Source organism: Staurois parvus, unplaced genomic scaffold (genome assembly GCF_062004578.1).
Source record: "Staurois parvus isolate SC_StPar_1 unplaced genomic scaffold, SC_StPar_1.0 ptg000449l, whole genome shotgun sequence".
Taxonomy (NCBI): Eukaryota; Metazoa; Chordata; class Amphibia; order Anura; family Ranidae; genus Staurois; species Staurois parvus.
The window spans coordinates 4,768,362-4,791,472 of NW_028318245.1; the positions used below are offsets into that span (position 1 = coordinate 4,768,362).

At 46.6% G+C, this 23,111-nt stretch overlaps 2 protein-coding genes across 2 annotated transcripts in view; both read right to left on the reverse strand.

Moving 5' to 3' along the window:
* The window catches only part of LOC149453408 (uncharacterized), a 66,648-nt gene extending 61,928 nt beyond the window's left edge, over positions 1-4,720 (reverse strand). Inside the window, 5 exon segments of the mRNA XM_089688574.1 lie at positions 943-1,081; positions 1,196-1,395; positions 1,512-1,635; positions 1,722-1,880; positions 1,997-4,720. Coding sequence (XP_089544700.1) covers positions 943-1,081; positions 1,196-1,395; positions 1,512-1,635; positions 1,722-1,880; positions 1,997-2,092 — 718 coding nt within the window. The 5' untranslated portion in view covers positions 2,093-4,720.
* Positions 4,721-6,778: 2,058 nt separating this feature from the next.
* The window catches only part of LOC149453410 (uncharacterized), a 72,829-nt gene continuing 56,496 nt past the window's right edge, over positions 6,779-23,111 (reverse strand). The window contains exons 19-26 of the mRNA XM_089688640.1: positions 19,704-19,753; positions 10,577-10,724; positions 10,367-10,490; positions 10,153-10,250; positions 9,906-10,047; positions 9,575-9,672; positions 9,323-9,464; positions 6,779-7,917 (exon numbers count right to left, since the gene is read on the reverse strand). Coding sequence (XP_089544766.1) covers positions 6,779-7,917; positions 9,323-9,464; positions 9,575-9,672; positions 9,906-10,047; positions 10,153-10,250; positions 10,367-10,490; positions 10,577-10,724; positions 19,704-19,753 — 1,941 coding nt within the window. The remainder of the gene's footprint in view (positions 7,918-9,322; positions 9,465-9,574; positions 9,673-9,905; positions 10,048-10,152; positions 10,251-10,366; positions 10,491-10,576; positions 10,725-19,703; positions 19,754-23,111) is intronic.

The following is a 23,111-nucleotide window of genomic DNA, read 5'->3' on the forward strand; positions in this document are numbered from 1 at the left end:
TCATATGGTGTACAGTATCTTCTCCTCCTTTGTTGGGAACATGATGTTCTATTGAGGAATGGAGATGGACCTTTCATATTCTTTCAAATACAAAATGTATAAATGGCTCCTACTATTTGTGAAAAATATATATATAAAGGAATGCGCTAAAATACAATATCACCATAAAATAAAGTGTCCATAATGAATCCGTGAAAGTCCAAACACCATAAATAACTAAAAATTTCATCTGTGAAACTCATAACACCGTGATTGATCCACCACCAAATAAATTGGATAAACTCACCAGAGCTAAATGCTGATCAGATTATAGACCAGCACTAGTGTTTTTGCTCTGGGAGCGATGAGTAAACGATATCCACACTGTAGATATATCTTTAGCAGTGATATTCACATATCCAGGCAATTAGAAAAAAATCTTCCACAGTGATGGACAATATCTCAATTCAAGGAGCAATACTCTGCAGCCAAAAATCTCAGGATGAGCCTTTCCATATACCACCGTCTCTCCATAAATGTAGCCACACTCAGGGACAAAGGAAAAGAAATGATGGTGCAGCACGTTTAAAAACAGTATACATTTATTAAAAAATCCAAACCACTCACAAATATGGTGTCCAGACAGACACCAGCTTAAACCACAATGCCACAACACTGAGTAATGGACGATCACCGCTCACCGCGGATCACCGCCGACAATCACAGGGGAAAAAATGTCCTGATGTCAACATCCAGTAGGCCACGCCCAACACGTTTCGTCACCACGTCTTCAAGGGGCGGTACGGTTTTTGGGTTGGGAGTTGCTGCTATAGTGATTCATTTATTGACAGAAGGTAATAGTGTGGTGCTTTTCTAACTCCTACTTAGGCTCCTACTATTTGCATGAAAAAGCCGATAAAATGTTGATGTGAGCCATTTCTTCATTTAGTGCTCAATACTTACTTGTGTCCAAAGGTAGAGAAGATTCTTCCTCTTTACTTTTTATAATTATCTCCCCCTCCTCCATAGACTGCTGATCTCCACTCACCAACGTCTCTTCTTCCTCTTTAACTTCCACCTTGATGCCTTTCATTTCTTCACCCTAAACGCCAAAGATCATAGAATATGACTATAATAAGTTACAAGATATTACATCGAAGAATGACATCTGATATCTTAAAATACATTTTAGGTCTACATGCTCATTCCCACCTACCTGATGATGATGGAGGATGGTGTGACCTTCCTGTGTGGAAACCCTGGAATACAGAGGACGGGGACATCTCTCTGGTGGGTTCCCATTACTGGATCCATCTACCTGATGATGGTGGGGGATGGTGTGATCTTCCTGTGTGGAATCCCAGGAATACTGAGGATGGGGATATCTCTCTGGTGGGTTCCCATTACTGGATCCACCTGTAGGAAACACACACACTGACTGAATCCTTCATTTCTATGTGTTTATCAGATGATGGGGGATCAAGGTGGACCCTCCGTACTGCTTTCTCCTTTCCAATAAAGTCTCCTCTTACCCGGTGATGTGAGGGGCGGCTGATTCTCCATCATGACGTCCTTGTAGAGGTCCTTGTGTCCTTCTAAATACTCCCACTCCTCCATGGAGAAATAGACAGTGACATCCTGACACCTTATAGGAACCTGACACACACAATGATACAGTCACCATCCAGACACATCCCTTGTCTGTTACTGGAGAATGTCCCAGAATTCCCAGCACCGCTCACCTCTCCTGTCAGCAGGTCAATGATCTTCTGGGTGACTTCTAGAATCTTCTTGGCACTGGTTCCCTCTGTTGTCAGGCAGTCAGGTGGAGGCACTGTGGTGGGTGATGTCCTGTGAAGACAGCTTGGATCTCCATATATTTCCTTCACTACTTTATATTTCTGTTAGGGGAAAATAATAATGGTCACAACAGACTTCCCAGAATTCTCCAGACGTGTCTGGTCAGGGCTGTGTTTTAGTTACAGCTAATGTACAACTCTCCCAGAATCCTCCTCACCTCCCCAGTCAACAGGTAGATGATCTCCAGAGTGAGGTCCAATATCTTCACAGTCACATGGCTTTGGCCTTTCTGCACCTCCATCATAGTGGTCATGTGACCTCTACGGGCCGCTCCTCTCTACTGAATCCTAAAAGGAGTAACCTCCACAAAACAGGGGACTTTTGAGGCACTGTGCTAAAGAACAGAACATGAATTGGATATAAAATTACATCTATTAAAGTCCATTCAATCGGTGCACCACCAGTTAGTAGACAGGTATATTAAAACATAACGTTCTTTGGGATGCTCCTCTCTGCAGATGAATGATAATGTGAGACTTGACTGGACTAGACCGGGATGAATAATGTCTGCACAGAGTTCCTCCAGAGTTCTGGTGCCTCAGACGGCTTCTTTGACCTCAGTAATCTTACTGAAAGTAAACTGGACACTTACTTTGAAGTGCTTTTCTTATTTTCTCCATTTGGTCTGTTAAAAATACTATCATCGTATTGGTGTCAATGAGAGGAATAGTGCCCCGGCATGGGGATTAGTGAATAGAATATTGCTCCTTCATTGGGGTCAGTGGTAGGAAAAGTGCCCAATCATTGCTGTTGGTGGTAGGAAAAGTGCCCAATCATTGGTGTCAGTAGTAGGAAAAGTGCCCAATCATTGGTGTTGGTGGATATGGATGGAGATTGCAATCAAAGGCTCTGTATTTAGTATTTATGCTGAAGATACATTGTTATCTTCTACATATGTGTGTATCTTCATCTTTTGGAGATAAAACACATCACGGTGACTATGGAGGAAGAGGACAGACATCACAGTGACTATGGAGGAAGAGGACGGACATCATGGTGACTTTGAAGGAGGAGGACAGACATCATGGTGACTATGGAGGAAGAGGAAGGACATCACGGTGACTATGGAGGAAGAAGATGGACGTGACGATGGAGGAACAGGATGGACATCACGGTGACTATGGAGAAAGAAGACGGACATGACGGGGGGGTTATTGGATGTAAATATAAAATAAGATCTTATTACCTCCTCTGCTGCCTGTTCCACCATTGTCTCCACTCTACTTCCTTCCGACTAAGAGCAACTTCCTGTTTATATTTTACATCACTTCCTGTCTGTGCGGTCCACAATTACCACCTTGTGAAGGATATTAGTACTGCAGTCTATGTTATGTTTTAACATTTAGTTCATTACCTTGTGGTGCATTTCTCTATTGTGTTACACCCATTACTACAGACACAATTAAAAAAAAAAAGCGAAAATAAGGAAAAACACCAGTAAATTGAGATTGTTTTTTTATTAATTCATAAATGTGAAACTGAAGAATGAGAAAAATGTTTTAATACATAGTGTATTGCCAAATGTATTGGTCGGCCGGCCTTTCCACGCACATGACCTTTAATGGCCCTCCCAGTCTTAGTCCATAGGGTTCAATATTGAGTTGGCCCCGCCCTTTGCAGCTATAACAGCTTCAACTCTTCTGGGAAGGCCGTCCACAAGGTTTAGGAGGGTGTCTATGGGAAGGTTGGACCATTCTTCCAGAAGCACATTTGTCAGGTCAGGCACTGATGTCGGGGGAGGAGGCCTGGCTCGCAGTCTCTGCTCTAATTCATCCCAAAGGTGTTCTATCGGGTTGAGGTCAGGACTCTATGCAGGACAGTCAAGTTCCTCCACCCCAAACTGGCTCCTCCATGTCTTTATGGACCTTGCTTTGTGCACTGGTGCATAGTCATGTTGGAACAGGAAGGGGCCATCCCCAAACTCTTCCCACAAAGTTGGGAGCATGAAATTGTCCAAAATGTCACCTTAAGAGTTCCCTTCACTGGAATTACCGTTCTCCTGGCAAACGCCAAACCCAGACACGTCCATCGAATTACCAGACAGGGAAGCGTGATTGGTCACTCCAGAGAACACGTCTCCACTGCACTAGAGTCTAGTGGCGGCATGCTTTACACCACGGCATCCGACGCTTTGCATTGCACTTGGTGATGTAAGGCTTAAATGAAGCTGCTCAGCCATGGAAACCCATTCCATGAAGCTCTCTACGCACTGTTGTTGTGCTCATCTGAAGGCCACACCAAGTTTGGAGGTCTTTAGCTATTGACTCTGCAGACAGTTGGCGACTTCTGTGCACTGTGCGCTTCAGCATGCGCTGACCCTGCTCTGTCATGTGACGTGGCCTACCACTTGGTGGCTGAGTTGCTGTTGTTCCCAGTTGCTTCCACTTTGTTATAATCCCACTAACAGTTGAGCGTGGAATATTTAGTAGCCAGGAAATGTCACCAATGGACTTATTGCATAGGTGGCCACCTATCACGGGACCACGCATCACAGGACCACGCTTGGAGTCACAGAGCTCTTTAGAGCGACCCATTCTTTCACCAATGTTTGTAGAAGCAGTATGCATGCCTAGGGGCTTGATTGTATATACCTTTGGCCATGGGGGTGATTGGAACACCTGAATCACATTATTTGGAGGGCGGGGCCAATACTTTTGGCAAAATAGAATATACATATATATATATTATTTTTTATTTTATTATTGCTATTACTATTATCAATGTATAAGAGAGTAATTTCTTTCATATCACAAGCAAGTTACTCAATTGAATTTAAGTTAAAACAATACATAGAACTGTGTTTAAATATTTACATCACTTATGAAATTAAATAATGAAAAAAAGCTTAAAAGCTCCTCCCCCCCCATCCCTGACCATCCACACTACATTCTCTGACAGCTCTCCTCCCCCCACCATCCACACTACATTCTCTGACAGCTCTCCTCCCCCCACCATCCACACTACATTCTCTGACAGCTCTCCTCCCCCCACCATCCACACTACATTCTCTGACAAATCTCCTTCACCATCCACACTACATTCTCTGACAGCTCTCCTCCACCATCCACAGTACATTCTCTGACAGCTCTCCTCCACCATCCACACTACATTCTCTGACAACTCTCCTCCACCATCCACACTACATTCTCTGACAGCTCTCCTCCACCATCCACACTACATTCTCCGACAGCTCTCCTCCACCATCCACACTACATTCTCCGACAGCTCTCCTCCACCATCCACACTACATTCTCTGATAGCTCTCCTCCTCCACCATCCACACTACATTCTCTGACAGCTCTCCTCCTCCACCATCCACACTACATTCTCTGACAGCTCTCCTCCCCAACCATCCACACTACATTCTCTGACAGCTCTCCTCCCCCCACCATCCACACTACATTCTCTGACAGCTCTCCTCCCCGACCATCCACACTACATTCTCTGACAGCTCTCCCCCACCATCCACAGTACATTCTCTGACAGCTCTCCCCCACCATCCACAGTACATTCTCTGACAGCTCTCCTCCCCCACCATCCACACTACATTCTCTGACAGCTCTCCTCCCCCCACCATCCACACTACATTCTCTGACAGCTCTCCCCCACCATCCACATTACATTCTCTGACAGCTCTCCTCCCCCACCATCCACACTACATTCTCTGACAGCTCTCCTCCCCCCAGCATCCACACTACATTCTCTGACAGCTCTCCCCCACCATCCACAGTACATTCTCTGACAGCTCTCCTCCCCCACCATCCACACTACATTCTCTGACAGCTCTCCTCCACCGTCCACACTACATTCTCTGACAGCTCTCCTACACCCACCACCCACACTACATTCTCTGACAGCTCTCCTCCACCCACCATCCACACTAAATTCTCTGACAGCTCTCCTCTATCATCCACACTACATTCTCTGATAGCTCTCCTTCACCATCCACAGTACATTCTCTGACAGCTCTCCTCCACCATCCACACTACATTCTCTGATAGCTCTCCTTCACCATCCACACTACATTCTCTGATAGCTCTCCTCCTCCACCATTCACACTACATTCTCTGACAGCTCTCCTCCACCTCCATCCACACTACATTTTCTGATAGCTCTCCTCCCCCACCATCCACACTACATTCTCTGACAGCTCTCCTCCCCCAATCATCCACACTACATTTTCTGATAGTTCTCCCTCATTATCTTCAGTCGCTTCTCTTGACAGTTTCTCACATTCCCTATTATAGTAATTATCTTTTTAAATTACTATAACTGCTTTGCTGTACAATACACAACATTCAGGCTCTGGATTTTGTTCCTGCATTTTATTGGCTATGTATTGCTGACATTGCTCTTTTGTTGCCCGTGTGTTGGTATGGTTGTCCATCACGATGACCTATTTCCTCATGGGATGGTCATGATTTCTAGTCAGTGACTCCCCTTTGTGGGACACTTGCTTTCACAGTTGCCACTATTCGGAAATCCTACAATCTGGGGCTCCAGTTATTGCCTCTACATCTTCTCCCCCATATATTGCTGCCATTGCCAGTGTGTTACTTGTGTATTTGAACAGTTGCCTTTGTACTGTCGTGATTCCTCACGTGTTGCCCCATGTTTTGTCATAGTTGCCAACAGTATAGTTCTACCATGTAGATTTCTGTGCCGTCGCTTTGAGATTTTGAGGTTCGCAAGATAAGTCGCCTGGTATGCCCAAAACTTTGAGTTCCTTGCCAGGCCCATTTTACATTGCTTGCACGGGATTTATAATGCATTTTATATTATTTTGAATGGAAAAAAATGAAAAGCAAAAACCCCGACGTTGGCAAGAAGAAAGCCAGTTACGGCAGCAGGTGCATCTCATTATTAGGCTCCACCTGACTTCTGCCAGGATATATTTGATTTCATTTCATGAAGGGCACCGGTGCATCTGCCAGTAGCATCAGCGAGTGTGTGTCCTCTGATGTCTATTGAAACTTCCTTTAAACCTAAAACATTTGCCGCACTCCTCACAAGAAAAAAGCCCCTTACCCGTGTGAATTTTCTGGTGCGCAACAAGGCAAGCTTTTCTAGAAAAACACTTCCCGCACTCTAAACAAGTGAAAGGGCGCTCGCCTGTGTGAATTCTCTGGTGTTCAATGAGTACTGCCTTTTGAAGGAAACTTTTTCCACACTCTGAGCATGAATAGGGACGCTCTCCAGTGTGACTCCTCTGGTGAACCACAAGATCTCCTTTATGAATGAAACATTTCCCGCACTCTGAACACGAGAAGGGACGCTCGCCTGTGTGAGTCCTCTGGTGTTTATCAAGTTTTCCTTTCTGACTGAAACATTTCCCACAGTGTGAACATGAAAAAAGAGGCTCACCCGTGTGAATTCTCTGGTGACCAGCAAGGTATTCTTTCCTAGAGAAACATTTTCCGCACTCTGTACAAGAAAAAGGCAATTCTCCTGTATGAATTCTCTGGTGTGTAATGAGTACGATTTTCTGAGTAAAGCGTTTCCCGCAATCTGAACATGAAAAAGGACGTTCTCCTGTGTGAATCCTCTGGTGTCTAACAAGGTCTCCTTTCTGAAGGAAGCATTTCCCGCACTCTAAACAAGGAAAAGGGCGCTCGCCTGTGTGAACCTTTTGGTGCTCAATAAGAACTCCTTTTCGAGGGAAACATTTTCCACACTCTGAGCAGGAATAAGGACGTTCACCTGTGTGAATTCTCTGGTGTAAAAGAAAGTATCCTTTCTGAGGGAAACATTTCCCGCACTCTGAACAGGAATAAGGACGCTCAGCCGTGTGATTTTTCTGGTGTCTAATCAGTGCTTTGTTGTCAGTGAAAGATTTTCCACACACCGAACAGGACATTGAATTTTCTCCTGTATGAACTCTATCCTGGCCTAAAGAAGATTCTGTAGGTGGATCTGCTGATCCATCTGTATTGTGAGATATTAGGTGGACATCTGAAGTCATAGTATGTGATATATCGGAAGATTCTTCAGTTTCAGGGTGATCCATTGTACTTAGCAACTGGTAAGAATTTACTTCTGAAGAAGATTGTTCTTCTGAGGTTTTCCTGGAATGTCCATCTGTGGAAAAGCAATAAAAAAAAATGCTATAAGTATAATGAGTATGCAATGGTCAGAGACCCCTGAAGTAGCTCCACTTCCTATAATCCGAAGATTGCTGAAGATGGCGAAAAAAGGCCTCCTACAATTCCTCCTGTCTGCAGGGAGAATGCTGGTTCTTAGACAATACCATTCCACATATCAAGAAATGGATAATAGGATTTAATATCATCAGCAGAATTAAACACTCAACCACTTGTAGGATCACAACCCAGCCTTTACTGAGACATGGAGAGCATGGATCGATTTCTCCTGTTCCCGTGTTCTTCAATCCTATTTTTTACTTTAACATTCATGGATCCCCCTAATAACGCATGCACTTATAGGCCCACCCTGACTAGACCCCACACATCTTGTCCCTCCTATTGTTTACTACCCTTTTCCATTTTGAAGCACAGCAGAGTGGAGGGAATATTCCCCAACCATATTGAAAAACCCTATGCTGTAGCATACATCCTCCTCTCATCCTCCTCTATACCTATTGTCACTCTGCAGCCAACACCATTGCACACTGTATTGATAAGAGACTGTGGACATGGTACAGAAGATGGTCAAAGACTGTGGACATGGTACAGGACATGGGCAAAGACTGTGGACATGGTACAGAAGATGGTCAAAGACTGCAGACATACTACAGAATATGGTCAGAGACTGTGGACCTACTACGGAAGATGGTCAAAGACTAAGGACATGCTACGGACATTGGTCAAAGACTGCGAACATACTACAGAAGACAGCCAGAGACTGTGGACATACTACAGAAGATGGTCAGAGACTGCGGACATGCTACAGAAGATGGTCAAGGCCTATAGATGATGTTCAAAGACTGTGGGCATGTTACGTAAGATGGTCAAAGACTGCAAACACACTACAGAAGATGGTCAAAGACTGTGGACGTACTACAGAAGATGGTCAAAGACTGTGGACGTACTACAGAAGATGGTCAAAGACTGTGGACGTACTACAGAAGATGGTCAAAGACTGTGGACGTACTACAGAAGATGGTCAAAGACTGTGGACGTACTACAGAAGATGGTCAAAGACTGTGGACGTACTACAGAAGATGGTCAAAGACTGTGGACGTACTACAATAGATGATCAGAGAATGAAAAATCACAGAAAAATAAATAAGCTGAAAAACCTACCTTCACAGAAACCTAAACCCTCAGCTGATCCAGAAAAATACAGAATCCTTTATAAAGCATGGTCCTATTTGCTCCAACAGGGAAAAAATGTTTCTGATCCCCAAGGCTATCAGCAATAACAGGAAAGTTGACGACTTATAATATACAGTGGTAAACACTTTATACTCATTGAAGTAAAGTTAAAAAGTGAACGGTATCTGCATTTAGTGTTTCTTACTTACTTGTGTCCATATGTAGAGAAAATTCCTCCTGTTTACTTTTCATAATCATCTCCCCCTCCTCCATAGACTGCTGATCTCCACTCACCAACCTCTCTTCTTCTTCCACTTTAACCTCAACTTTGATGTCTTTCGATTCTTCATCCTGAACCCCAAAGATGATAGAATACATTTATAAACAAGTAACAAGAGATCAAGTTGAAGTATGTCCTCTCATAGATTAGAATACAAGTCTACATGTTCAGCCCCATCTACCTGATGATGGTGAGGGATGGTGTGATCTTCCTGTGTGAAATCCCGGGAATACAGAGGACGGGGACAGCTCTCTGGTGGGTTCCCATGACTGGATCCATCTGTAGGAAACACACACACTGACTGAATCCATTGTTTCTATGTGTTTATCAGATGATGGGGGATCTAGGTGGACCCTCCGTACTGCTCTCTCCTTTACAATAAAGTCTCCTCTTACCCGGTGATGTGAGGGGCGGCTGATTGTCCATCATGACGTCCATGTAGAGATCACATTACCTGTCTACAGGTCCTCAATCATCAATCTATATACCAAAACGCTTTCTGCATTACTCACCTGTTTTGATGTCTAGAGAAGGTTTCTCCTGTTTGATTGTCAACAACATCCCATCCTTCTCCATAGACTCCTGATAATGCATCATAGTTGTCCCATCTTCTTCCTCTTTAACCTCAACTTTCATATACATCTGTTCTTCATGCTAAACCAACAGGATGATAGAATACAATATTTAAATTGTGAGCATCAATAGGCTGAAACTATGTAGAATGTCAGTTTGTGGGCATTTAGTGTTCCACCCATCTACCTGATGATGGTGGGGGATGGTGTGATCTTCCGGTGTGGAATCCCAGGAATACAGAGGACGGCGACATCTCTCTGGTGGGTTCTCATTACTGGATCCATCTGTAGGAAACACACACACTGACTGAATCCATTGTTTCTATGTGTTTATCAGATGATGGGGGATCTAGGTGGACCCTCCGTACTGCTCTCTCCTTTACAATAAAGTCTCCTCTTACCCGGTGATGTGAGGGGCGGCTGATTCTCCATCATGACGTCCTTGTAGAGGTCCTTGTGTCCTTCTAAATACTCCCACTCCTCCATGGAGAAATAGACAGTGTCATCCTGACACCTTATAGGAACCTGACACACACAATGATACAGTCACCATCCAGACACATCCCTTGTCTGTTACTGGAGAATGTCCCAGAATTCCCGGCACCGCTCACCTCTCCTGTCAGCAGGTCAACGATCTTCTGGGTGACTTCTAGAATCTTCTTGGCACTGGTTCCCTCTGTTGTCAGGCAGTGAGGTGGAGGTACTGTGGTAGGTGATGTCCTGTGAAGACGGCTTGGATCTCCATATATTCCCTCACTACTTTATATTTCTGTTGAAGAATGTCCAAGAATTCCCGGCACTGCTCACCTCTCCTGTCAGCAGATCAATGATCTTCTAGAATCTTCTTGGCACTGGTTCCCTTTGTTGTCAGGCAGGCACTGTGATGGTTGATTTCCTGAGAAGACAGTTGCTGGATGTTAATGGCTCAGTAGATGTTTTTGTCTACACCATGAGAAAGAAACAATTATCACTACAGACTTCCCAGCATGCTTCCAACTAGTCCATCTGGTCAACAGGAGACAAAAAAGAGTTAAAAAAGCAGCTTAGAACTGCTAGGACTCGTCATTCTCTATTGGTGGTGTGATGCTATCTGGATGCTGGGACTGGTCGCTCTTTATTGAGTCCCACACGTTGAGTCCCTCGTGCTTATCCTCCATCTCTGCACTTCTAGGTCATCACAGAAGGTTTACTGGGTGTAAATACAAAATAAGATCTCATTACCTCCTCTGCTGCCAGTTCCAGGAATGTCTCCTCTCTACTTCTGCCCCACTCAACGCTCATTTGGAATTTCCTATTTATAACCTGACATCACTTCCTGTTTGCGCTTCACATTACTTCCTGTTTGCACATTCCACTGACAATGAATGAGCTCCCCACCTTGTGGAGATTATATATATTGCAGCCTACATTGTCGCGCAGTCCTTTAATCCAGAGTTCTCCAAACTTTCTAAACAAAGGGCTTTACTGTCCTTCAGACTTAAGAAGGGTCCGACTATTGGGAGTGGAAAAGGTCACGACTTACGTGGAATAAACAATGCCCCATCTTTGGTGTTAATAGGAGGAATAGAGCTCCATCATCTGTGTCATTGGGCTCGATTGTTTGTGTCTGCAAGGAATTGTGCCCCATCTTTCCCCATCTTTGGTGTCATTGGGGGGAATTGTTACCCGTCATTGGGAGTTATTCTGCCCCTTCATTGGTGTCAGAGGGGGGAACTATGCCCCATTGTTGCTATCAGTGGAGAAAAATACTGTCCTAAGGGCCGGATAAAAGTAAGCAAAGGGCCGCATCTGGTCACTGAGCTGCAGTTTGGAGACCACTGCTTTAATCTATTTTACACACACAGACTGTACCTTAGTTATAATGTAGACCAAAAATAGAACAGAAAACAATAATTTGACAGTGTGTTATTATTAAAAATATGTAACTAAAGAATAAAAAAAAAAAAGGAAAAATAAAATGACATTATAACAGTTTGGAAAATGCCTTCAGTCAAGCTACAAGCCTGGAGGTTGTGGTCTTGCTCCTCCAACCTTATAGAACAGTCTTAACCTATTTACCCCAGAGGAACCCTTCATAGCATTTTTAGGTCCCAGGTAATGTCTGCTAAAGTGAAGTCATCAGGGTCGGTGAAAAACATTGATGATCAGTGGGAAGAATATCCCTTACATTGGTGGTCAGGGGGAAGAATGCTCCTCACATTGGTGGTCAGTGAGAAGAATGTCCTTTACATTAGTGACCAATGGGAAGAATGTCTCTTACATTGATAGTCAGTCAGTGGAAAGAATGTCCCTTACATTGGTGGTCAGGGGGAAGAATGTCCCTTACATTGGTGAGGGGGAAGAATGCTCCTCACTTTGGTGGTCAGTGAGAAGAATGTCCCTTACATTAGTGACCAATGAGAAGAATGTCCCTTACATTGGTGGTCAGTGGGAAGAATGTCCCTTACATTGATGGTCAGTGGGAAGAATGTCCCTTACATTGATGGTCAGTGGGAAGAATGTCCCATGCATTGGTAGTCAGTGGGAAGAATGTCCCTTACATTGATGGTCAATGGGAAGAATGTCCCTTACATTGGTGGTCAGTGGGAAGAATGTCCCTTACATTGGTGGTCAGTGGGAAGAATGTAGCTTACATTGGTGGTCAGTGGGAAGAATGTCCTTTACATTGGTGGTCAGTGGGAAGAATGTCCCTTACATTGGTGGTCAGTAGGAAGAAAGTAGCTTACATTGGTGGTCAGTGGGAAGAATGTCCTTTACATTGGGGGTCAGTGGGAAGAATGTCCCTTACATTGGTGGTCAGTGGGAAGAATGTCCCTTACATTGGTGATCAATGGGAAGAATGTCCCTTACATTGGAGGTCAGTGGGAAGAATGCCCCTTACATTGGAGGTCAGTGGGAAGAATGCCCCTTACATTGGTGGTCAGTGGGAAGAATGTCCCTTGCATTAGTGATCAATGGGAAGAATGTCCCTTGCATTGGTGGTCAGTGGGAAGAATGCTCCTTCCATTGATGGTCATTGGGAGAAGGAGGAGCACAAAGGAGCTCTCCCTGAGAACCAGCATTTTCAAGCCTGGGCCTTGCCTGCTAGCTTGGCCCAGGAACCATGCCTGACCCAGGGGGAGGCCCTGGGAGGGATTCCCCTAATGAGACTGGGCCTAGTGAGGAGGTGGAGGACCTGACTGTGGGTCCAGGCCCTGGTGAGGATGTGGATGTGTTCAGACAGAAGATTATTGATCGGTTGTTGACTATTGGGAGAGCTGAGGAAAAACTTCAAGTTTTAAAAGCTGAGCACAAATCCTTCAGAGCCAAGTACTACCAGGCCTGGAGTAAGAACAGATTGGCCATGAAGCCAGAGCTACAGCACATGGAGGAAAAAGTAAAGAAACAATCTTTATTGTTGGAAAATCTGAAAGCCAGAAGTGGAGCTTTTGCAGAAGAGTTTGATAATGAAAACAGATTTGCCAGCCAGACATCAGCAAGTTCTGTGGATCAGCAGCCTCAGGTAATGGATGACCCAGCTCCATCTACCTCAGCGTCTCTCCCCCCCCCCCCCATGTCAGGCGGAGTTGTCAGCGGCAACCAGCCAGGGGGTTGAGAGTGAGCATGTGTAGCACTGCCCCTTGGGACAAGCTGGAATATATTATGGGTCCTGCGCTCAATAAATCCAACCCTAAGCAAACCCAATCCCTCTGGCACAACTGGTAATGAATAGCAAATACCCCGCCAAGAAATTTGCTGACACAGGGTTAAATAAAACAAGAACAATTTTATGGAGAATGAAATGCAGTGTAGAGGGGTGGGGTTCCCCTTTCAACTTCAAAATTTACTTTTCTTCTTTTATGCAATGCAGTAAATTTGGTCTGCCACTAGAGGGCTTCACAGCCAAGAGTCTCCGGATGGCAGAGTCGCACTTTAAGCAGAATACAACTGATATCAAACAAATAAACTTACTTATACTCTATCAATGAAATGTATTACCCACACCGGTGTATGATTCTGCTTCTGAGGGGCGTTAGCCAAAAATCACCTCAGAGTCAGAACAGAATGCAATAAAGAGGTACCTCTAATAAGGCTACTAAGCCAGATTCCCCCACTCTAGTCCTTGTAACGGTGGAGCTCTAGTTGGTGCACGTTTAGTCCTTACAATGAAGTAAATAGCAGCTGAAGGCTTCTTTGGAGTTTCAGCTGGTGTGGGTTACATCCAATTTTACTAGGTTTCTGGGCTGAGAGGGTCCAACCTCAGTGTCTAAACGCAACACAAAGCACCCCAAGACCAGGGGCAGTCGCAGGATGTAATCTCCCAGTATGTGTCAGTCCCCGGGGCAGACAGTCTCAATTACACTGGTGGTGAGGGGCAAAGCAGGCAGGAGGATCTGTGGCTTGCACAGGGCCCCGGATGGGTGAGATCCCAGCAGTGGGGTGCGGATGTCCCAGTCTATATGCAAAGTGTAAATGGTGTGTCTTACTCTCTCCAGGGGGACAGCTCACCAGACTCTGAACACACAGCAGGGTCCCTCTATCCGTGCTGGGTGCTGTAGTGCCTCCTCCTCTGCTTGGACGGGCTCCACATGTCCCTGTCTTTTCTCCAGCCTCGTGTCTCTCTCTTCTCCCCTTCACTTCCTGCTTCCTCCCCCTCCCAGCGTTCTTTGCTGTGTAGTGGATGAGTCATGAACTTGGCAGAATGCCCAGGTTTTACAAAATAGGAGAGAGAGAGAAAGACTGACTGCTGAACATGTGATTCCTTCTAAATCCTCTTGTACAAGGAGCCTGCTACACACTCCCCCCACCAGAGAAGCTTTGGTCCTCCAAAGACAGCAGTAAAAGCCACCTGTTACATGCTTTTTATATACACGCGGAGAAAAAAACAAAGTTAGTACACACAGGAAATTAAATTATTCACACTTGCATAAGAATCTGGCAGAGGAACCTCCCACCATGTAGCAGTGTGAGGGTTGTCCTGCCCATAGGCCACACTAATGGGAATGGCCCAACCAGATGTGCCAGGGGGTGAGTTGGGGCTGTTCTCTACCGAAACTGCTGTAGGAGAACCAGGCGTCACGAGATTCCTTTGAGAAGCATGTACTACTTCCTCAGAGTTTTCACCCAACACATCATATGTCAGTCTCTTTGGGGGTTGAATAACTCTACGCTCTCTCTGTTCTCTGGGCTCTAGCAAAGGTTCTGGCGTTGCTTCCGATGTTGGTTCTGACACTACTGACTCATCAACCCTCGCTTCTTGCTCGATGCTCTCTGTCTCTCCCAGTTCAGCTTCCTCCACATCTTCTCCCTCATCAACAATGGACCACCAGTCTTCAGGTTCTTGCAAGTCTTCTGCAGGTTGGGCCTGAGGCACAAATTCAGGAGCCTCTGGACTAAGAGGAACTACGTCAGTCACTCCAGTGGAAGAAGGAATGGTGGGTTCGGAAATGTCAGATGGCCACAGCAAATCTGTCCCTACCTCCTCACTCTCACTGTCCTCTTCATCTGCAGGAGGTGGTGTGGGTTGTGACCTGGTCACAGGTCTAGTCCTCTGAGAAGTTGAGGGGGTAGACTGTGGATCAGATTGTGATGGTAGACGGACTGCATCTGACAAAGGCAAAAGGTGGTTGCGGTGCCAGGTTTTCAGTGGGCAAGATTGGGGTTGCAGGATCCACATGTCCTAACAGCACCCGAGCTGGGATTTTCACTGGGGCAGCAGTTGGATTATGAACACTGACCGAAACCTTTCCGTGGCTCCTCCGTAGCACTTTTGTTGACACTACCTCCGGGAGGATCTCCACTCCTGTGTTCTCTTCACAGCCACCAGCCTCAAGGACAATGAAGGGGCCTGGCTGCTTCCAGGTCAATTTGACTGATGCCTGTAAACACGCCACCTCTCCGGGTTGTAGCACCTTCTCATGTTGATCCAGGCACCATATCTTCCCTATTCTTTCCGCTGGGGCTCTCCTCTCTTGTACCAGGCGCTGATATGCTTGCCTCAGCATGGGATATAAAGAAGTGGGTTGATCATTGGGCTCTTCGACCAATGGCGCCAGCAGCCTTCTGACAAGATTGGTGTTGGTCCCTATGATTAGGGGACTCCCATTGGCCCCAGGCGGCCGGGGACAGATGACGGGTAAGGCTTCGAAAGTCTCAGCCTTCCTTGTCATGGAAGGATCAAAAGTTAGTCTGACCGATAGGTAACCATCATAGGGAAACTTCTGGGTTCCTATACCCCATATTTCCAGATCTTCCAGCTTCTGCAAGGGCAAATGCTTCAGATGCTTGTCATAGAAGTCTCGGTACAGAAGGGTTACTTGGGCTCCGGTGTCCAGAAGAGCCCTGGTATAAATCCCTTCTACCTGAATCGGGACGACAGGGGAGGGTCCCACTAAATTCTCAGGGAGTGGTGAACAGGTAACCGTCTTCTTCTGTTCTGCAGTTCTTATCCTTACTCTCCTCCTGGGGGAGTTTTGGCTCGGCCTAAGCCGTGGTTGACTCCCAGGTTTGAGGTGTGCACTGACTCCCTGAGGTGAAGTGGCATTTTCCCTAGGCTGTTTGTAAGGGATGGTGGGGTCCTTCTGGATAGGGCCAGATTTTCTCCTCACCCCCCTTTTACTTGGTTGAGTGGAGCTAGCTGCGGTGGTGGGGTCCCTGGGTTGCTCCTTCACCAGGGCCCTCTGAAGTTTTCCGCCGGTTTTTGGCGCTTAGCTTCAGGCTTCCTGGGGCTCGGACAGACTCTCCTGACATGTCCGGTCCCTCCACAATTAAAGCAGGTCATTTGAATGGTGGGACTAGTTGCTTGCGTTGGGGCAACTCCTGACAGGTTTTCAGAAACTGCTCTCGTCTCTCTCGCTAAACCCGACGGTCCCGCCATTAGTAAGGTCACCATCTCCATTAGTTGGGACACCTGAGTCTTAAGGAGTTCAACTTCAGGGGTGTCACCTCCCACATGGACTACCCGTACCCCTACAACAGAGTCTGACTGTCTCTCTTTGTCATCCAAAATGGCTTCCTCCTCTCTCACAGTCCGGATCAAGTCTGGATAGTTCAGGAGGCCACCATCTCGCCGAGTTCGTAATAGAATGGCAATGGGGTCTAGGGGCCTGGCTCCCCGTAGGACTTGTTGCGCCCGAACCTCATCTACTCTTTCAGGGCCTATTCCCCTTTTTAGCAGAATTTGGTATATTATCTTGTCTAGACGTCCCATGTAACTGGAGAGTTTCTCCCCTTCATTTTGGTAGGTATGCTCTAGCTGATAGATGAGGTCTGAAGCCTTTTCAGTACGCCCAAATACATCTTGTAAAATATCTAGATAGCCCTGAGCAGTGCAATCCTGTTTGCTAAGTTTTAGGTTGCGAATGGCCTCCAATGCAGGGCCCCTTAGGCTTTCCGTAATCCTCTGTTTCTTGTGGGCCTCAGGAATGTCCCATTCACTTAGTGCTTGCATGGCTTGGTCTAGCCACTCTTCAAAGCCATCCTCCCCGGTAGGTATTGGTTGCCTACCCGAGAAGAATCGGAGCTTCCGATACATCCCTGTGTATGGAGAGGGGTCTTTACGGCATTTTAACATGAAGTCCCCCAATGCAGTGAGGAATTCCGGGCCTATGGTGGCTAGAGGTGTCTGGGACAGGGGTTCTTCCCTCTCAGGGTTTGCACAACTAGGCCCGGGGGTGTTCAACTGAAGTAACTGGAGCCTTGTCCCATCCTCTATTTGGATATTGGCTCCTTGGAAACTGTCAGGGATCCCCTTCTTCCACTCTAGCAGGGCATATGCCAGGGTGGTGTCTAAGGCGGGTATCACATCTATCACCCATGTTTTCTTTCCCTCTGTGGGTAGTGCATTCACTATCTTGGTAATCTGTTCTTCGGTCCCCATTTCTCTGGGAAACTCGACCACTACACTCCGTTCTGGGCAAGCATTTTCCCTGCTGCACCACTTGGTCGCGGCTGCGATGTCCATCTTAGGAGTTGGTATAGGGCACTGCTTGAGTGGTTGTTGGGTAATTGAGCAGCAAGAATCCCGGACGAGCCCCCACGTGTAGCACTGCCCCTTGGGACAAGCTGGAATATATTATGGGTCCTGCGCTCAATAAATCCAACCCTAAGCAAACCCAATCCCTCTGGCACAACTGGTAATGAATAGCAAATACCCCGCCAAGAAATTTGCTGACACAGGGTTAAATAAAACAAGAACAATTTTATGGAGAATGAAATGCAGTGTAGAGGGGTGGGGTTCCCCTTTCAACTTCAAAACTTACTTTTCTTCTTTTATGCAATGCAGTAAATTTGGTCTGCCACTAGAGGGCTTCACAGCCAAGAGTCTCCGGATGGCAGAGTCGCACTTTAAGCAGAATACAACTGATATCAAACAAATAAACTTACTTATACTCTATCAATGAAATGTATTACCCACACCGGTGTATGATTCTGCTTCTGAGGGGCGTTAGCCAAAAATCACCTCAGAGTCAGAACAGAATGCAATAAAGAGGTACCTCTAATAAGGCTACTAAGCCAGATTCCCCCACTTCAGTCCTTGTAACGGTGGAGCTCTAGTTGGTGCACGTTTAGTCCTTACAATGAAGTAAATAGCAGCTGAAGGCTTCTTTGGAGTTTCAGCTGGAGTGGGTTACATCCAATTTTACTAGGTTTCTGGGCTGAGAGGATCCAACCTCAGTGTCTAAAGGCAACACAAAGCACCCCAAGACCAGGGGCAGTCGCAGGATGCAATCTCCCAGTATGTGTCAGTCCCCGGGGCAGACAGTCTCAATTACACTGGTGGTGAGGGACAAAGCAGGCAGGGGGATCTGTGGCTTGCACAGGGCCCCGGATGGGTGAGATCCCAGCAGTGGGGTGCGGATGTCCCAGTCTATATGCAAAGTGTAAATGGTGTGTCTTACTCTCTCCAGGGGGACAGCTCACCAGACTCTGAACACACAGCAGGGTCCCTCTATCCGTGCTGGGTGCTGTAGTGCCTCCTCCTCTGCTTGGACGGGCTCCACATGTCCCTGTCTTTTCTCCAGCCTTGTGTCTCTCTCTTCTCCCCTTCACTTCCTGCTTCCTCCCCCTCCCAGCGTTCTTTTCTGTGTAGTGGATGAGTCATGAACTTGGCAGAATGCCCAGGTTTTACAAATAGGAGAGAGAGAGAAAGGACTGACTGCTGATCATGTGATTCCTTCTGAATCCTCTTGTACAAGGAGCCTGCTACACATGGAACCCTGAAGTTCATCCAGCAAATGGTGTCACCCCTAAGAGCAGACGTTTGCTTTTTCTGACGACCCTTCAGAAGTCCATGAGGATGGACAGAGGAGATACAGAGCAGCAAAGCCTGTAATGGTGGAGAAGTCCCACTACAGCAAGATGGCTGCTTCCAGCATGTCTGCCCCACCAGCTATGGTGGATGGTGTCCTGAATGAGGAGCAAAAAGAGAAGGAGCTGGCTGTTGGTCTTTCTGCTGTGGAGAAACCCTCTGCAGACATGGAGGGAAAACCCCTGACAGAGATGTCTCCAGACCACCTGAGGAATATGGATGGATCTGCACCAAACACCTCAGACATGGATTTTGCTGCTCCATCCTCTGCTGAGACCAGTAGTGCCTCTGGGATTGCTGCAAGCAAGATGGCCACTGATTGTAAGGAATCTGCTGCACCTGAATTTCCAGGTGTTTCAGAGCTGATTGATGCTGGTGGGGGAGCGGAACAGCACACTGCACCATGTGGAGAGCAAACATGGATATCTCCTCTGTCAGTGATGTCTTACCTGTTGCGGTGTTTAAACAGCAAGCACATTCCTGGGCAGAAAGTTCTGATCTGGAGGAGGAGATAACAGCGGAAGCTGAAGTTTCTATGGTTGCAGCAGTGAGTGCGGACATTTCTGTGAACTCTATGACTGTTGAGACTGCTAAAGCATTGGATGTGTTGGTGGTGAAGGGGTTAATGTTGCTGACAGAAGAAAAAATGAAATTTCTCCCCCTGCTCAGCAGAGAGAGGATTCACTATCCAATCTCAAATGTTTCTACTTCTGGGAGGAATGTGGGGAGCTATGCCTCTGTGTTGGGGAGTCGCACCAGGGGGGGTGGAGGGAGTGTTGGGAATGCTAATGGTCACAATTTGGGGAGGTTTGCTGGTGGGATGGTCGGTGAGGTCAAGAGGAGGAATGTTGTACAGTTGAAGTGGAAGGGGGAAGGAGACCCACCAGTAAGGGGGGGGGGTGGCTGAATTGATTCTGGAGATGAGATTTAAAGCCTGTGATGTATTTGCATTGATCTGCCCAGTTGGCAGTTATGAATAAATTTATCATTTGTGAAACCTGAAGGCCTGGACCTTTTTTGGGAGAGATATAGGAAGTGCAGGAGCCTTCAGCAGTGGAGAGGTTTGGTGGCAAAGGTGGTTTTAAGGCAGCCTTTGATAAAAGCGGTGACAATCCTGGTCTGGAATGAATTCATACCAGAGGCTGATTTGGTAGTGTGGCTACACCGATATGGCGAGGTATTCAACCTACTGTGGAAGGTCCTGGATGAGCACGGGATATGGACGGGGGCCTGGACAGTGTCACTGCAATTGAGCGTGCTGGGCAATGTGGTTCAGCAACTGCATGCTTATCCTTTCTGGGGAGAGATAGGCTGACCATTTTCTATCAAGGTCAGCCTAAGGTTTGTAATAAATGTGGAGAGAAAGGCCACTTTACATCATCCTGTACCATCAAAAAGTGCTCACTGTGCCAGAATTTAGGTCATTTGGCCGAAGAATGCACCCAGATTCGGTGCAATTTGTGCCAGCAGCTGGGTCATCCATATATTCAGTGCCCAGAGGCACTACACAACCTGCCAGGATTGGAGGCTGATCTGCAGAAGCTGGATAAAGAAGATGAGGCAGCTGATGCTATGGAGGAAACTATTGTTGCCCCTCCTGTGTCTGTTCCATCTGTTGTGTCAGATTCGGTTTCCTGGAGTAATGTCATCCCTGAGTCTGTCCCTCCTGTTCCTAATCCTACTGTACGTAGATCCTCCAGACTAGCGAAAGCTGCCTGGGGGGGCGGGTTTAGTGGATCCACCTTCTCGGCCTACTCCACCTCTGGTACCTGTCCCACGACAGCGCAAACGTGGTCAGGAGGTTGTGGGGGTGGAGCCGATGGGGCTCAGGGAGGGGTGTCCATGTCCCATGTCTCACCTCCTGCTAGGGGGGATTTGGCTGATGAGGGGTGGGAGAGGTTGAAGGGGAAAAAAAAAGAAGAGGAGGGTGAGAAGAACTGTCCTTTCTTCTTCAGAATCAGACCCAGGAGGGGTCCCTCTTGGCAACACCTATCCAGTTTTGTCAGGTGATGAGATGGAGTCTGGTTTATCCATTTCTTTATCATCTATGGATAAGGGGGAGTCACATACTCTGAAGAGAGCTGTTTCGGGTGATGAGAGTGTGGTAGAGGTTAAGAAACGACTACCCCAATCATCCTGATGGCAGTTCCCGCTCCGTTAAGGTGGTAACCATTAATGTCGCCGGCATTAAATCTGCAAGAGCTCGTGACACGACCTTATTTTTGCTTAGCGAGTTTGATGCTGAGATTTTATTTTTGCAAGAGACCTGGCTCAATACATTGGCCGCTGTCTATCTAGCAAAAAGGGAGTGGAGATGTGGTCCCTCCTTTTGGTCTCTTGCGGCTGAACCTTGCAGTGGAGTTGCGGTCCTTTTTAAAACCGATATGGTAACGTGCCGGCGGGTAATTGAGGTAGAAATGGGGAGATGCATGGTCTTAGACGTCTCTGTTAGGGGGCAGGACCTACGCCTGATCAATTTCTATGGACCGCAGTCGAAATGGGGCAGGAAATGCCTCCTCACAAAGATCAAGCCCTTCCTTTTTACGTCCCAGCAGGTTGTCTTTGGAGGTGACTTTAACACCATAATTAGGCCTGAAGACAGGAGAGGCTCCATAGACAGGCTGGGTTATGATAGCGTTTTTCTCAGAGATTTGGATAGACAGGCAGGCCTGGTAGATGTGCACATTAAGCACTGCCCTGGCAGCACGGGGTTCACATTTCAGAGAGGGAATAGTCAGAGCAGGATGGACAGGTTTTTTTTAAAGGAGAACTCTGCTTGCTCGGCTCCTGAGTTGAGTCAAGTGTTGGAGTTCTCTGACCACTGTATGCTGTCTGTGACTCTGAATGTCTCGTACACTTCACCCAGGGGAAGGGGTGTCTGGAAATTGAATTTGGCTCTCCTGGAAGATGTAGAGGTAAGACAATCCTTTGAGGATTTTTTTCAGGCACAGGTTTCTATACTGGACTTTTGCAGCAGTAAGTCAGAGTGGTGGGAGCTTGTGAAACAAAGGGCGATTGGACTTTTCAAGGCCATAAGTAAGAAGAAGCAGCTTGGTATGTATATTGCCTACCAGCATTTACGGAGAAGTTTGATCGTATTGTCTCGTATGGAGGAGATCCAGGGGAGATTTCTGAAGTGAAGCTTCTTCTTAGGAAGTGTCAATACAACCGGCATGCCTCCTTGGTTCTGGAGAGGGATTATGGGAAATATCACTCGCCTGATCCTTACCAGAACTGTAAGAAAGGCATAGCAGTTAAGACGGTCATTGTCCTGAAAGACAGTACGGGTTCCCTGATAAAGTCCAGATCAGGGATCTTGGAGATCTTTGGGTCATATTATGCACACCTTTTGGAAAGAAAGGACCTTTGGCCAGGACAGGATGGAAAGCTTTCTGGATTCTACTCCAGGATTGGGAAATGGTACATTGCTTTTGATGAATTTGACAGAACCAATTTCAGCAGATGAGGTGGTTCGTGCTATAGACAAGCTGGCTACCAAAAAATGACCTGGGCCAGATGGATTGACAGCTGAATTTTACAAGTGTTTTCAAGTCCATTCTGGCTCCCTTTGTAGCGGAGGTTTTTAACAGCTGTCTAGAAGAGGGTTCGCTCCCTCCCTCCATGAGGCAATCCACTGTGATTCTTCTGTCAAAAGGTAAAGACCCCTCAATGATTGAGAACTGGCACCCCATCAGTCTTTTCAATGTTAAAAAGATCTTGGCAAAGATTCTTTTTTGGCGCTTGTCATCAGTAGCAGGCGATTTGTTGTCCAGCCATCAGCACTGTTCGGTTCAAGGTAGAAGTACCTTTTCAGTAGTTTTGGCTATCTGGGAGGCTTTGGAGCGATGCAGGGCAGC